Source organism: Aspergillus pseudotamarii (assembly GCF_009193445.1).
Source record: "Aspergillus pseudotamarii strain CBS 117625 unplaced genomic scaffold BDV38scaffold_41, whole genome shotgun sequence".
NCBI lineage: Eukaryota > Fungi > Ascomycota > Eurotiomycetes > Eurotiales > Aspergillaceae > Aspergillus > Aspergillus pseudotamarii.
Window position 1 is genome coordinate 104,432 of NW_022475055.1, and position 16,012 is coordinate 120,443.

At 46.7% G+C, this 16,012-nt stretch overlaps 5 protein-coding genes across 5 annotated transcripts; 2 read left to right on the forward strand and 3 right to left on the reverse strand.

Moving 5' to 3' along the window:
- Positions 1 to 70: 70 nt before the first annotated feature.
- On the reverse strand, positions 71 to 2,807 carry BDV38DRAFT_251740 (uncharacterized protein). The gene is made up of 2 exons (XM_032055066.1): positions 582 to 2,807; positions 71 to 523 (listed from the first exon to the last, which is right to left on the reverse strand). Exons 1-2 carry the CDS (start codon positions 2,220 to 2,222, stop codon positions 422 to 424), a joined length of 1,743 nt encoding a protein of 580 aa, XP_031911698.1. The 5' UTR covers positions 2,223 to 2,807; the 3' UTR covers positions 71 to 421.
- A 1,529-nt stretch (positions 2,808 to 4,336) lies between these two features.
- On the forward strand, positions 4,337 to 5,062 carry BDV38DRAFT_284716 (GNAT family N-acetyltransferase; the record flags this gene model as incomplete). The annotated part of the gene is made up of 1 exon (XM_032060330.1): positions 4,337 to 5,062. One exon carries the CDS (start codon positions 4,337 to 4,339, stop codon positions 5,060 to 5,062), a length of 726 nt encoding a protein of 241 aa, XP_031911699.1.
- A 3,668-nt stretch (positions 5,063 to 8,730) lies between these two features.
- On the forward strand, positions 8,731 to 11,112 carry BDV38DRAFT_294511 (iron-containing redox enzyme family protein; the record flags this gene model as incomplete). Its single annotated transcript, XM_032062514.1, has 1 exon — positions 8,731 to 11,112. One exon carries the CDS (start codon positions 8,731 to 8,733, stop codon positions 11,110 to 11,112), a length of 2,382 nt encoding a protein of 793 aa, XP_031911700.1.
- Positions 11,113 to 12,486: 1,374 nt separating this feature from the next.
- On the reverse strand, positions 12,487 to 13,006 carry BDV38DRAFT_284718 (putative prefoldin subunit 1; the record flags this gene model as incomplete). Its single annotated transcript, XM_032060331.1, has 3 exons — positions 12,487 to 12,655; positions 12,746 to 12,912; positions 12,977 to 13,006. The coding sequence occupies 3 exons, from the start codon at positions 13,004 to 13,006 to the stop codon at positions 12,487 to 12,489; spliced, it is 366 nt and encodes a 121-aa protein (XP_031911701.1).
- Positions 13,007 to 13,341: 335 nt separating this feature from the next.
- BDV38DRAFT_134282 (isopenicillin N synthase family dioxygenase) lies at positions 13,342 to 14,878 on the reverse strand. The gene is made up of 3 exons (XM_032051347.1): positions 14,396 to 14,878; positions 13,869 to 14,307; positions 13,342 to 13,812 (listed from the first exon to the last, which is right to left on the reverse strand). The coding sequence occupies exons 1-3, from the start codon at positions 14,759 to 14,761 to the stop codon at positions 13,583 to 13,585; spliced, it is 1,035 nt and encodes a 344-aa protein (XP_031911702.1). The 5' UTR covers positions 14,762 to 14,878; the 3' UTR covers positions 13,342 to 13,582.
- Between the last annotated feature and the right edge of the window lie 1,134 nt (positions 14,879 to 16,012).

A 16,012-nucleotide genomic window follows, 5' to 3' on the forward strand; every position in this document is an offset into this window, starting at 1 on the left:
AACATATCATCACAATCCCAACTCACGACGAAAAATGGACATCAACGCGACACATTTCAGGACCAATATGTCATCAAAGTTTACAAAAAAAAACCAATAAACAGCTGAGACACCAAATCCTAAATCATGAAAAGCAGACGTATAGTGGTATCACTTATGTTTCGCAAACAATTCAATCGGCTGATCAAGTAAAAATCCATGCCCGCCGGCTGGGGCTCTTTTTCCGCACAAGGTACATCTTGTCCTTCTTCCTGTCGTTGACCTTCAACTCCGTCAATGTGTTGGAGGTCTGGGTAATGAGTTTGCCTTCGCGAAGTCGCCGGGTGTGATCGAAGAGCTCTTCCTGGAAGTCTTCTGAGATCCATTGTTTGATAATGATATAGTTGCTATCGCGCTGTTGACACCTATCAGTTAGCATTGCCTACTTCGGAGATACCAATCCTTCGAGGGCACTCACGTCATCCCAGTCCCAGGGCAAGTGATAAGCCATTAGAGTGTCAGGCAGAAGATGTCTGCGGTGGACCTAGACATTGATGTTAGTTTGACCAGACACGGAAAGTATTGGCAGTTAGGTGGCATACTTTGATCCACGTCGTCCGCCGGTGCTCTTCTTTCTCTTCCTTTTCACTTTCATCATCGTCGTCCTTCTCCTTCTCCTTTCCCTTCTTCTTCTTCTCTTTCTCCTTCTCCTTCTCCTTGTCCTTGTCCTTCTCCTTCTCCTTTCTCTTCTCCTTCTCTTCCTCCTTGCCGTTTTCTTTCTCTTCCTTCTTCTTCTTTTTGGTGATTATCTCTTCAATTTCTTCCTCCGTGTAACCGAATTCGATCCTCAGTCGAGCCCTAAATTCTTCGTCGCGCCTCCGCTTCGCTTCTCTTTCGGCGTTGATCCGCCGCTCCTCGTTCAATTTCCATTCCTCAATGGCGGCTGCCTTCATCGCAGCTTCTTTACGTTCTTTCTCCTGCTTTGCGAGCAGGGCTCTCGCCTCCTCATCCCGGATCTCTTTCTTGATCCGCTCGCGCTCCTCCTCTTCGTCAATCTTACGCTGGAGCTCCTTGAGCTTTTCCTGACGGATCTGCTCTTTGAGTCGCTCCTGCGCCTCCTCCTCGTCGATTCTGCGTTGAAGACCCTTGAGCTTCTCCTCACGCAGCTTCGATTTGACATCTTCATCCTCCCTAGCTTTGCGCTGGGCTTCCTCAAACTGACGTAACTTGTAACGGTGTTCTGCTTTGCGCTGCTCTTCCTCCTCTTCAATTTTGTGTCGGAGCTCCTTAAGCTTCTCTTCGCGCAGTCTTGATTTGACGCTGTCTTCCTCCTTAGCATGGCGCTGGGCTTCCTCAAACTGACGCAACTTGTAACGATGTTCTGCTTTGCGCTGCTCTTCCTCCTCTTCAATTTTGTGTCGGAGCTCCTTAAGCTTCTCTTCGCGCAGTTTTGATTTGACGCCATCTTCCTCCCTAGCATGGCGCTGGGCTTCTTCAAATTGATGGAGTTTCCAGCGGTGTTCCGCTTGTCGCTGTTCCTCCTCCATGCGCTGGCTCTTCTCATGCCTCTCCAGCCTCCTCAGTCGCTCACTAATCTCATCCTCGTACCAGTCCTCTTCCTGCTTGAGAATACGAACATCATGGGAATCGCGAGCGTCACGGGTTTCAAGCCGATTGCGAGCCAACTCCCGTTCTAAACGCTCTATTTCCTGCTGCTGTCTCAACAGCTCCAGATCCTGTCGATGGTCGTTCTTTTCCAGCAGCCGCTGATCAATCACCAGCTCATAATCCCGCTCATGTTGCCGCGGTGAAGCCTCTCTTGGCGTACTGGCAGTGCTGGCGCGAGGCCGTCGATGATGAGCACGCAGGAGGGTCTCGTCCTCTGACTCGTAGGGATCGATATAAGTCTCCTGGTGCTGGTCCTTACGGGCCCTGTTGGCACTTCTGTTGGAGCCTTTATTCCGCGAGTCGTTTTTGATATCGACGATGACGGCCGGAGGTGGCGGAGGACGCTCATGAGACTGTCGTCGCCGGGCACCCGTGGATGCAGAGCGGTGCAAATGCACGTCTTGCACAACGGGACTCAGGTAAGTGGTGCTACCGTGATCGGGGCTGAAGCGATGACGGGAGAAGGAACGCCTCCTAAAGGATGTCCGACGGCGGCCGTTCTCTAGGGAATAGTCCGACTCTGAGTAGTCGGACTCGGAATCAGTCCATGGGACAATGTGTTGATGACGAGGCATCTTGGTGAAGAGTATATTTTTTGCTCTTTGAGTTGTGTCACCCCTCCCTTTTTTTTGGTTTAATTTTATTTTTTTTTCTTATTCTTTTCTGTGATAAACTGGGGTCTAGGTTTCTTTTGTGTTTCCAATGATGACAGTTGAGGATGTGGACTGTCGAAGCGGGGCGGTTTTGTGATTCAAGAGAGGAGACACAAGAAGTGACGTAGTGGAAAGAAACACTTGGCAAACACAACTTTCCAAGAAACAGCTGTGGTGGGATTAAGAATTCCCAAGAAGATGACAGGGGTTAAAAGCAAAGCACAAGGAGGGGTAACCTCTGGGTGCGAAAGAAGTAAAAAAAATAAAGAAAGCGAAAGATAACCGGACGAAGAAGAGAAGCGAAGAGAAATAAGACTGAGCCTCAGTGCCAGAGGGAAAGAAAACGGACCAGCCCCCGTGCCTCGTAAACGCGGGCGGTCCAGCTGAAAAGTGGGGGACAAAAGAGAAGAAAAGCCGTTTGTTATTCGACTGTCGTGATCACTGGGCAGGAATCACCCATTGGACTGGCAGTTTGGGTTTTGGGGGTCAGGCTGAGGGATGATCCGCATCGGGCGGCCACTTGGTGACTTTATCTCTCTGGTAGAAGGGTCCTAGATATAACAAATGTCCATGATTGATGAGTATCTATAGATAGTACACTAAACGACATGAATTTCTTCGAATAAACCTTTACTAGCACCTACCACTCCTACCGACCGTACCTCCCAACGATACCCAATGAATCCCTCCCCGCGCGCCTCGACAGCCCTAAGTTAGTCCAACTTAGCCCGAGCGCAACCAAACAAGCACTCCTGCAGCCCAGCGATTATGTGAAACATCCCTTTGACCCAGGTCGTCTTATCAAGACCCCCGTTTATCCTTAGTACCTACGGATTACTATACATAGATATTACTACTATGGTAGAACGACGGCCCTCAACCAAGGAAAGCAAGGCGGTTAATCCCGCGGAACCAGAACTTTCTTTGATCATCCATCGATCTTCTGATAAGAGGTGGCGCGCGCGTGACGAATGGATGCGGATATTCTTTTGCCTTCCAGTGATTTTTCGTGGAATTAATTCGATCAAATTTGATGATCATTTGGATTTGCTGCCTGATACACATGATGTCGGCGGGTGTCATGTAGATGAAGGAAAAGTCAGTGACCGTCAGCCTTGTGTCGGGTGGGGAACTTTCTAGTATTTAGTGCGGATTAGTACTAGTGAGGGGTTTGGGCAGTTTATCAGGGATGGTTTTATCTTATGTGGGCTATGTACTCCCAAGCAGAGATGGAATGTCTTTTACTTCCTCTGTATAGTATTTACTAGAAGGTTTGTACCTGCTTTGGTGTGTATGTACATACATACTCATGTATTCTCCGGAAACTCGAACTTTCAAAATCAAGCTGCAGCTTTAGTACCCATGGACGCTGAATACTTTTATATCACCATAATCGAAAGGAGCTGGTGACGTCCTCGCCTTTGTAACATGAAGCCGTAAAAGAACAGAAGAGAAAAGATTTTGCATTTCTTCGAAAGATTAAAGTTGTATTGTATCTGAGTCCGGAGAACTGTACAGTCACTGCATCGTGGGCGGGCATTTTAAGATAACGTGCAGAACACGCCGCGGGCGCAGACAGGCTGCTGTGGCCGCGCCTAATTGCTGCAATGCTAAGAAAACTCTATCTCAATTTCCGAGACGCTTTGCCTTCCTAAAGAGGTAAGGGCGTGTGTGTTAGTATAGGAAATTACTATATCGTAGACAGTACTTCGTACCTCAGTACGGAGTAGATACCTACCGCCGCTCCCTCCAGTACACCTCACCCAACACCTATCATGCTTTCTTTGTCTTTCTCCCCCTCGGCTCCCTATTCCCACACACTAACAAGACCCGCATACACTACCTTAACTTAAATACATAGTGGATAAGTGAATCAAATAGAGTTTTCAGGACATATATTTAGCAAACGAACAACTATATGTATGAGTCACTCCCAGTCCTTCCTTCTAAAATCTCCAAAAATCATACACCTCCCTCACCATCCCAATACTATAGAACTTCATAGTCATTACCGGCTCCCAATTAACATAGTAACAATGACCACCCCCCTTGGCGACTCAGTCAACCAACCCTCAGCCCAACCACCCACCCCCAAAAAACTCCAAGGCCGCACAATCGACCTCATCCACCTATCCCCCTCCCACACGGAGGCCCTCTGGTCCCTCGTCGGCGGAACTTCCGACCCCACCAAAGCATCAGCATGGACCTATCTCCCAGAAGGCCCCTACCCAGAGACTGACTTCGACAAATTCCAAGTCTCAGTAACTACCAAATGCAACTCCACCGATCCCCTCTTCTACGCCATCGTCGATAAAACCCAAAAAGTCCTGGGCTGGATCACTTTAATGAGCATCGTGCCTGAGCAACTACGGCTCGAAATCGGGTGGGTGTTGTTTTCGCCTGCGTTACAGCGCACGACAGGCGCGTCAGAGGCGTCCTATCTACTGCTTAAGTATGCGTTCGAGGAGCTGGGGTATCGGCGCGTGGAGTGGAAGTGTAATGCACTGAATAAGGGGTCGAGGAGGGCTGCGGAGCGGCTTGGGTTTGTGTTTGAGGGGGTGTTTAGGCAGCATATGGTTGTTAAGGGGAGGAATAGGGATACGGCTTGGTTTTCGATGTTGAGGGAGGAGTGGGATGGTAGAGGTGTTAAGGAGGCCTTGGAGGGTTGGCTTGCGGAGGATAATTTTGATGAATCTGGGGCGCAGAGGAGGGGCTTGGAAGCTATTAGGGAGGAGCTTTTGGGTAAGAGTACTAAGAATTAGGTGTTGAAAAGATATATAGATGTTGTTACGCACTTCTGCGCACGTTGGCCTTGTCAACAGGCGGTATAGGAACCATAGGATGCAGATCCACTAGGACTGAATGGCCGCCTTGGTCGCTTGACTATCTTTCTGATCACCAAGAACTTGAAAATTTAGGTATATGTATATGTTAGATTCACTGTCGTAAAGGTAATATTTACTTATGCTCTGCGTAGTATTCGAGCATGTACCTTTCGATTGAGTAGATGCTGAACACAATGCTATAGATCACCTATGACTATTCCAGCGTTCCTTTGCTCCCTCCTCTATCGCTGGAAGCTGACTGACCCTCGCGGGAGTCTTTCATCCTCGTTTCCGGAGACTGGTCAAAGTATCTATCAGAGGCGACACAGGCATCATTGACCTCCCGTAGCATAAGCTTGATTCCAAACGCATTTTTAGGTCTAGGCAAAAGAACACCGGCAAGCAAGATGCGTTAAGCAGCTTTTGTCTTCATCACCAGACCCTTCTCCCGCATTAAACAGGTCCAACTTGGCGAAGTCAACGGTTGGAATGTGGATAAAAACTATGGTGGGACTTATGGAATCGCAAGTTTAGACAGTGTCCGGGTTGTAGAGACATAGTAGGAACAAATCTGTAACTTAGGACTCGGAATCAATAGCTCTGTGCGGGAAGTGTCCTTATAGGATAGGGGCATAACAGGTAAATTCACATCGCAATTGTTCCAAGTATTAGAGAATTGTTGTTACTGAGAAAAACGTGAAAGAGGAGACGAAAAGAAAACAGGATATACTACTCCGTATCATAAAGTGACATCATTGCATACGTTGCGTACTATTTTTTTTACATTAGCTGCCCGTGGGCTACGTAGAAGTCTTCTCGAAGCACTTCAGCTAAAGGAGTTATTGTATTAGGTGGCGAACTATATAGCCTGAACGGCCCATTTAAGTTCGTTAGCATCACTGCCATCCACAAGTGGATAGTGGATATAGTACAACCAGGTGAGCCGAGGACCTGCGATGTAGAGATTTGGGGCACGAGGCTAAGCAATGCATGCGCAAGCCACTCGATAGGTGTCATTATCTGAACCTTATAGAGCGGGAAAGATTAAGTCAGGCATATCCATAGGAAGTTATTTGGTGATGAAGACCATTGGTTAAAGGTGTGTTGAAGGGGCTTTGCATGTACCATACCATACAATAGACAAGTACAACAGATAAAGTATTATAGAAATCGAATTTACACGGCTTTCAAGTTACGAGGTGGAGGGAACTACGCCGAAGTAAGTTTGCAAGCATTGTCGATCCAATCTACAATAGGAAATGAATAAATACACGTCAGTACGGAGTAATTCCAGCTCAATGCCGCCTGAGCTCCACTCCTCCATAGGATAAATACCTGAGGAGAGAATCGACATCAGTACTGTACGTACACGCGAAACCGATTTAGCCGTATATATTGGTCGATTCACAATGCCAAGGAACACCCATGCCAAATAAAAGTCTTTACACACCGACTTTATCAACAATGTAAGAGCGATACTTTCGATTGGTAATTGGCCTCACACGGGCTCATTGAGAATCACCAACAAGCCAACACATCTCTCACTGTATCGAGATGGTATCCAATTTTTCACCAAGACACTGCTAGCTGTGTTTTGTGGTCCAACCTCGGGACTGACCCACCTAAAATCTATCAACCATATCTGCTTGGATCTGTGTGTGTACTCGACAATTATTCTCGATTGCCGTTTGCACTATCTGTAGAACGATATAGTAATCCGCAAATTACCATAAAAGGAGGACGAGATCCTGTGGTTTGTAGTCTGTTATCAACTAGGTGATCAATCTACAGGACACATTTCCAAGATTGCACGTTATTCCCATGTACTCTAACACAATGGTTGCCGTCGAAGGAGTTCAAGAAGAGTATGCATTGAAGGCAAGGGGGATTCATTTGTCCCGAGTGAAACGTCCCCAAATTTCTACTTACCAGAACTCCAAAAAGTTCTCCCATGCCCTCTGGTGAATATTAACTCTGAGTTCCCTAAAGGATGTCTGCGAGACGGGAGACGAACACGGAGGCACAACTATGCCGAGTCCCTTACTCACTCCTTTACTTCAGGCATCATCAGAGTACTATGATATTGATATTCAGTTTGGTGGCAAAACCCAGGTAGATATCACCTCTTGGCTTCATTCAATCAGACAGGATGCTAAATATGTGCACTTAGCAGCGAGGTCTGACACAACTTGGCTACCAGGAGCGTATTCATCTGCTAAATTATATACTTCCCCGGCTTACTGGGGCAGCAATGTCATCGTCACATACGAAACATACGAAGATCATGTTATTGGATGATCCGGAAACGGTCAAATCAAAGTTAAGAGTCCGCAGTGTGCATTGAGACGGTTGCAGAAGGCAACGGCATCGTAGGGATCTTAGAGCATACTCTCTTCCCTGTGAGTAAAATTCGCCAGTTCAGTCTTCCTGCAGCACATGGTTTCGGCTCAGCCAATAGTACCGCTGTGGGCAAGCCAGTTTCAATTTGAGCTCCAGGTTGCTCACAAGGGACATTGCTCTGTGTCTGTATTACATCCGATACGGATGGAGCTTGAGATATATAAAACATTATAAGTCATGTAAAGAGCTTGAGTAGAATTCTGTGGCGAAGAAATTCTACCCCGGCGAGCTGAAGGGCTATGGCTGAGGGATTGAAAGGCTTGCTCGGAGCAATCCGTCAGGAAAACGAAAGCAACAAGGAATGGCAGGAGGCTGATCGGTTAGGCCATCCCGAATATTGGTTAGATGCGCCAAAAGTGGAGCTCTAGTGAAGGATGCTTTGCATCAGAATCCTCCGTCATTAATAGCTTTATATGATGATTGAAGTATTGTGAAGCTGTTGTTGGATGTTTATATCTGCCACTTATCGTAGTGAGCATTGAACAAACCACCCAGATAGTAGTTCAAGCTTCCGTAGCTAACATCTAACCTTCCACCACATCCTGATGGGCTTATAGCCACGTGTCGGATGTTCTGGGCTACGGCATTCCTGGGTTTCTAATCATAGCAGAGCTCATGATCTCGCGGTACGATCGGTAAGATCCGTTGATACGCTAGTAATTAAGTAGGACTAGTACTGTGTTATACCTAACTTTATAGCCGAACTGATCCCCACCTGAATGATCCGTTTACGGTGTAGAAGTGGGTACCCTAGAATATTTCAGCTGAGAACCAGAGCCGATACAGTCGATGGGTTCTTTCAAACTCATCCAGCTCACCGACACATGAAAGTGGCTCCAACAAGACCTTTAGACATCCGCTGTGATCCCAACATTGACGGGCTTTGGTGGAAAAGGTGGAGTTTCTGAAACTATAGAGCACTCTCTAGTTCTGCTGAAGTAATCTAAAAGGACCGGTAGTCTGGCTGCTTCACGAGGATATCTCCCTCCAAGTCGCCGATCCTGTTTTATGTCATTTTAATTTATTCTTTGTTTTTTTGTTTCTTCCTTTTTTTTTTAAAAAAAAAAATCCTCTACACCTGAGCCCTGACCCTAGCTTCACTTTGATATTATGGGTTGTTTCGTTGGATTTTTGAAACAGTAACACCACATTGAGATATTAATACTGAGACTGGAAGAGTACGTATAAAGCTACCGGTTCAGGAGATGGGGCTACCATCGTACTGGTGGTCTCGTGGCACCTTGTCTGACGACGTAGAGGTCGTTCCAATTCGAAATGAGACATCTTTAAATGACAATGACTATCGAACCCTACGAAATCTTGCTACGAGCTTACAATTTTTCGATGTTCCGCTGTTGCGGACTTCGCTTCCCAACCTCGCATTATTATTATTCTTCTTCTTCTTCTTCTTCTTTTGTTTCTGTTTGCTACTTACAAGATGTTGGAGAAGACGGAAACCCGGTGTTGCAACACATGCAGTAAAGGAGGAAAAGTGTAGCAAGGCTACATCAAAACGACCTGCTTATGGAACGGGCGGGAGCACTACGGACTACCGATCTCTTTACTATAAGCTCCAGAATATCGAAGACCATCAAGATATACTACCAGGAGCTCGGGACCTGCTGCTTTCCATGCTTTCGGACGCAATCACAACAACGGTGTACGACAAAGGCCAAGGCCAAGGAATATTCGCAATTCAATCATACACTGACGGAAAACTCTTTTCCTTTCTCCGGACAAGTCACCAAGGAGTGGAGGACTCCTATCAGAAATACATCCAAAACAGGAGGAGTGGGAGTCCAAGGGTGTTGGTGTCAAATCGACAGCACGCCGCTGAGGTTCTGACACGACTCGCACCACTTAAATTGGTGGATGGCGCCTGGCTAGGTCACATTAATAATATCAACACGCCTTTCGCACACAGACACGTCACAAGGCAATTATGGCAGATTCTCTCTGAGGAGCTTGGGGATGGGATATTAAGCCTTCATCACACCTATATCTATAATGAAATGTTGAAGGGTCTAGACGTGAAATTACCGGAACCGTATGAGCGAGATTTTGGCGAAAAAATACCCAATACGAACGATAGACGGGCTTTCAAAGCGGTAGTAGTACAACTGCTCATTTCATTGTTCCCACAGGAGTTCTTACCTGAGATTATCGGGTTTAATCTCCATTTTGAAGGACTTAGTTTTGAGACGATGACTTTGGCACGCGAGCTGCAGGAGCTCAACATTGATGCACAATATTTCCTACTTCAGGTCACTATGAATAACGCACATTCTGGGCATGCTATAATGGCAGCATGTACTGTAGCCCAATATCTAGCGCTAGTTGTGCGTGATGAAGGGCCTGAGGCCGCAGAGATTGCTTGGAGACGTGTTCAGGCAGGATATGCGTTATCTAAGCATCTTGGGGATGGCATTGAGTCGGCGGTAATCGAAGACGGAGGGGACATTGACTACCATGCGGAGAACAATGGCATCCCCGGGCCATATGATGAGGAAGTCGTAAACCTTCTGATTGCGAAAGCAGCAGTGGCGCAGAAGATTCACACTGCATGCCCCGCTAAGATCGGTGGTAAGCCATTGTCCGACTGGCTGAATACCAGTCATATCACATCTGATAGCAGCAAACTGGATTTTCTTCGAGAATTGAGCGACGCTGCCCCATGGGTTATCAGGGGTAATCCAGATAAGAGTAGGCTGATCCGGGAAATGCGTCGCGGAGGGAAAATGTTTGGAGCTTTCACACTAAAGGAGGTGAATCTGTTAGAACGCTGGATAAGTTCTATGGATCCCCGGGCAACTGGCAATGATGCACAGGCTAATTACTGGAGGTTCACTGGGCAAAAGAGATTCCTCCAACATCCAACTCTGGCGCCATCTCCGGACCCGTTCCTGAATTTCGATTGTTCTGAATATCCTGCTCTTCCGCTTGGCGAAGATTTCACTCACGACCCTCTTTTAATCAATTTTGACAAGAACTGGCCCAAGTTTATCTCCATGTGGTTTACCCACATCTCTCTCCTAGAATCGTTTGTCACGGTTCCTTCTCGTGTAGCCACCGAATTGGGTGCAGCCGTTACTCGCACACTTAGGGCTCAGTATGGCCTCAGCCCTGAGGCAGATGGGATATTTGGCATGGATGAGCTCCACCACACCGTCAGCGCCGCCTCTACTCCCGACCTAGTCGATATTGGACTCGAGATCCTGTCTCGCAAGGGTATTAACCCTCTACCAAATTCATTGTCGGATATTCTCACACAGTCTGCGTGTGAATTTTCATTAACAATATTAAGCGCCTCAAAATATCCTGTGAGGAATGGTGAGATCCTCCTAGGAATGCTATTGACCTTTCTGGATTTGCAGAAAGCTGTGTTAGAGTGTCCAGGACTGCTCTCCGAGGTAGGGAAGCAGGCATTAGAGGGAATTATTGAGAGGGAGACGACCTGTTTGAGGACATGTCGTGATTTGTTCGCGGCGGATAAAAGGAGAGAGGAGCTATTTGCCGCAGGATATTGGTTGGCGAGGACGGAGATTTACAAGAAATTAGGTCATAGCCTTCTATTTATTCATGACTAGGCAGTAGCAATGCCTAGTCAGAAACGTATCCCTATCACATACCTCTGTTCGCTCTTGTCAGGATTGAATTGACACTGGCACACCATACTGTTTTTAGAGATTCGCAAGCAACAGTAGCAAGCGTTAAGAGTTTGAGATTATAGCCTAGGAACAACAAAAATTATAGTCTTTCTCTAACCGCAGTCAATACATATGTTCTGTCCATAAAAATATTGTATGCCAAAGGCTGCAGCAAGCTTTACATGTATACCACAAGTAATAAACCGTATATATCTCATGGGGTTTCATCTGGCGGACCCTCGGGTTTCTCCCGACATCTACTCACAAGAGCAGCTAACTATCCTGAACATTAGCATAACGACGAGGTCAATCAAGAGGGATAGAAGTAGAAAGGGGAAGAATCCAAATTCACATTCAAGGATGTCGAGCCTTCAAGACTACAATTATACAAGGGCTGAACTCTATATGATGTCGACCTGAACTACGGCTCAGAGTCTAGAACGCTAGATAGAATAGGAAAATTTGTGATGGCTGGCAAAAACGTAGGTACGTATCCAGGTGTATCTACTAGTACGTTTGTCTGAATGACACCTTCACTAGACTTCCGTACCAGATGCCTCACTGGTCAGTTAAGACTCATAATGTCAGTTGGAGAATGAGTCGAACTGAGTGCAACAATGCTCTGGTTATACACCACGAGCAAATATGCTCGAAAGTCATAAAAGAGCGTTAACTAGAAAACTTCATCGATAATGAAGTTGACCGACCTTCTCTTCACGATCGTGACTTTCTGCCGGGCCGAAGCTGGAGAAGAGCAAAGCCTTATAATGCGCGATCTGATTTGTCTGGCACACTCTGTTCAAGAGGTCGCACCCACGTAATCCTAGTACCTGAAGACGAGTTACAGAAGAGTGATAGAGATATTGATCTGTGAGGATATTATTAACATTGGTTTCTACCTAGTTATCAGAAACACCAGCGGATAATCAAGTATTAAGGACATGTGCCCGAATTTGATTTCCCGAGGTAAACATGACACTCGCTAGGCATCAGAGTAGCCGATCGCTGTCTCAGCGACTGGTCCAGCCAGTAGGCCTCACAGCCAAAAGTTCCGTCCGTTAGTCGGACACCGTTGTATATCCAAGCAAACTGGAGTGCTTTATACACAGTACCAGGCTTGCACGAGTAACATCATAACTCGCTGTCCTCATCCTTTATCCTGAACAACTCCTTCTAGGTCTCGTTAAAGAACGCTTCGTCGGTTCTCCTTACTGTTTCTCAAAAACACCCGACTCGCCGAAGCCGGCTGTTCTCAAAGCCAGAATAGTCCCACGATAAACTCCAGCATGACTTCAGTACCGGATACGCTTGAACTCAAGCCTTACCACCGGACTTCACAAACCGCTCATAATGCTCCATACTGTTCTTATGCGTCATCTCCAGCGAACTCAACTTTTTCTCCAACCCCGACACATCCGACTTGAGTTCCGCCTTCTCGGCCACCAAGCGTTTATCAACCGTCGACATTGGGACACCCACGAACCTATTGCAAGTCGAAGTTAGCGCCATGTCTTTCTCTTCCAATGCCGAATTCATGCGAAGAATAGATCGTCCAAGGTAGAAGCCCACTCACATCTTCCCTACACCTTCATAGACAGGCGTGTCCTTAGGCAATGAGCTCATCTCATTGGATGTCAAGTCTAGCAGTCTGATAGCCTTCTGTTTTGTGGTCACTTGGGCCTTGGCGATTCCGATCTGTTGTTGGGAGGTGACTATACGGTTTTCAAGTTCTTGGAGGAGCTGGTCATCGAATTTTGCCATTAGCTAGGGGTTTCATCGATGTATTAGGTGTTTAGTAGGCTACCTTTTGCAGGGCTTCATTAGGGAGAGACATTTTGGCACGGTAGAGGGGGGATGGTTAGGTATGAGGGGTTTGGTGAGGGGATGCAAGTCGCCGTCGTGGGATGTTCAAGAAAGTGAGATATTGTAAATAGTTGCGATTAATAAGTATCCGCGATTGGTAGCAACGTGTGAGCTAGGAGTATGATTGGCTCGGGCAAGGCTTATAATATTTGTTATTGTATAGAGGCAAAGACGGAGGCTCGGGGATGAACTTATCGGCGGCCAAAGCTCAGTTGACTCCGCTGTCCGCCCGGCGGGGCGTTTTCCAGATACAGGTATTACTTAGGGCTTAGGGCTTCAAGGTACATATACGGAGTATGTTAGTACTTGTGCTCGACTGGCACTTCTTATTCGTTCAGGTTGGTTGGAGATGGTGCCGTTCAAAGAAATGCTGGTGAGCGCGGTCAAAATTTGGATTGTGCGCAATATACAAATCCAAGCACATGCGATGATTGCTACCCAATATACCGTTTGGTCAATTGCTCAACTCCATTTCCAACAAAGCGGGCTGACAATATCCTAATTATATAGAAGAAGTACCTGGCTGAGCAAATTTACTCGGGCGTGCTCAGTACATCATAGAGGCTCGCATCTTGTTATACTCTGCCTGTGTAATTGGTTTGTACTTGGCGGGTTGGTCCTCGCTCATACACGATGGAATACATTCAATTACAGATGTCGGGTCTGGAGACATAAAGTAGGGAATCGAGAACCGCTCGCGGGTCATCCGATTTGGACCCTCATAGCGATCGGCGAGTGGTGGCATTCTGACCCTGTGGTTTGTAGACCTGAGTCGGTCTGTCTGGATTAGACCATATATTGTCGCATTGTGCCAAGCGGAATAAGGCACTTACCATTACTCCACATTTGAAGAAGGTCACCAACATTTACCACAATGGCATTCTTCAGAGGAGGTGCAGGAACGAATGTGCCAGGCCACGAAGCATCTTCAACCTCCAGACCCCCGCAATCGTCTTGAAATAGCATAGTTAAGGTACTCCAATCCGTATGCGCTGGACAACGGGCTGTCCGCTCTTTCTCAAGATCCTCGGCTGGAACGGGCAAGTAATGTAGTAGCCGTAGTTGATTACCATGTCCCGAATGCTTGTTGACTAGGTAAGAATCGTCCTCTAGATTCAATCCAATGGCTAGAGCACGTAAAAGCTCCTTGCCGACTGCCCAGCACTCCCAATAGAACTTGATCATAAAAGCCCTGAAGCCCGCGATGGCCTCGTCTGGTATCCATTGATTGGGTTGGTCAGTGTTTTCATCACTCCCGATATCATATACTTCCTGTAGCACTGTAAGATAAAAGCCTTGTCCTTTTAATATTATTCCAATGGTTGACTTTAGTACTTATACGAGGCAAGCCACAACATACTTTGACATCTGGGATCTCTCGCAACCTTTTTTTTGCCTCTTCATCATAATCTGTGGCCATCGTCTGGGAGACTTTCTCCAATCCCGGCCATGAGTAACCCCGATGCACTGCCCAACCTTCAGGATGGGGCGCTTTCATTTTCTCCTCTTCAGGGAGATTGAAAAGACGTTTCATCCAATCAAATGCTTCATCCAGGACAGACTCGGACAACGAGTGGTTGATGATGTAGACAAAACCCACGGTTTGGCAGGCTTTGACAAGTTCTTGTGCCGTTCTTAGCCGAGAAGCTTGGTCCTGAGTATTCTTCCAGGATGTGAAATCAACTATAGGTATTGCCATTGAGGTTGAACCATCTCCTGTCGACATGCTCGCGGGCGATACGTTATAGAAGTCTGTCAATGATTGAACTCCGATACCCACTGAATGACAGCATATAAGAGGTTATTCGTCTCGCCTTGTTAAATTTGTGGGCAATGTATGGATTCTCCATAGATATGGTGGGGACGGTGCTAGAGTTGAGATGTGATGACATTCCCCTCAGTCACATGTCACCCACCATTGATTGCGTCCTGTTTTATAATTTATCTCTTTACCCGTATTCCCCACTAACATACTTACCTTGAGCGCGAAAACTACATGCCTAAGCTCCTCTTGAAATTAAGCAGGCACTAGTAATGGTTTAGAAAGTGCAGTCAGTCCAAAATGTTGGATTCAAGATTACCTACAAGTAGTTACTCAGAAAGCTTTTAATTCGCAAGTTAAAGTATCCAATTTGGTATAAGATTTCATAAAAATTTCTCTCAAATTGAGCTCAACACTTGCTCACAACAAATTACCTGAGCGCAATGTCGTCTTCAGTGGGCGCTGCGTAGGTCCTTGTGGAAGTTCACTAAATGCGTCTACCTGGGCGTCACATCCGAATATTATTTGGAAAGGTGGGCGATGAACCGTATCAGAGCAAGGTCACGTTAGTGCACATCATTGACTGCCAAGATCACTGGTTCTCAATGTCTTTGCCAGCATTGAAAGCCCCAGATAATTTTGGCATACCGTGAGGCGGAGGTTGTCTGGTTCTTTTCAGAGAGATCGTGTCGTTTAGTTGACAGGATTTGCAGGCCACGTTCACTATTCACCACCTTCCTAAGCATACTATATCTCTTACTAGTCTTAGACTCTAGTGTTGTGATAAGAATATGTCTAAGCATAGCACTGATTCGGTTGTCTCCACCGCTACCTTGCCCGTCGCCTCATTGCCCTCGATCCTGCGTGCGGGCACCCAGTGTGGAGAATGTCTCCCTCGGCTCCAACATATATCTGGCTAAGGTATCTACTAATGTATAGATCAATGTACGAGGTGGACATTAAATGACTCATTGAATCTGGGGCATTTGGCTCGCTGACTGGTTGTTGTGTTCTCTTTCTGAGGCCTCAAAAATAGGAACGGTGAAACCGAGGCCCATTCCTTTGTGAAGTATAGTGTTTCCTCATATACACTTAGCAAAATTACTCACCGCAATGAGTTTCCGGCGACTGACCTTCCCGGGCTTGAATGCCGAGTTGGTTTGCAGGATCTTCCTGGCTTTGGAGAGGATTTCTGATTTGTGGGGTGTGGATGGC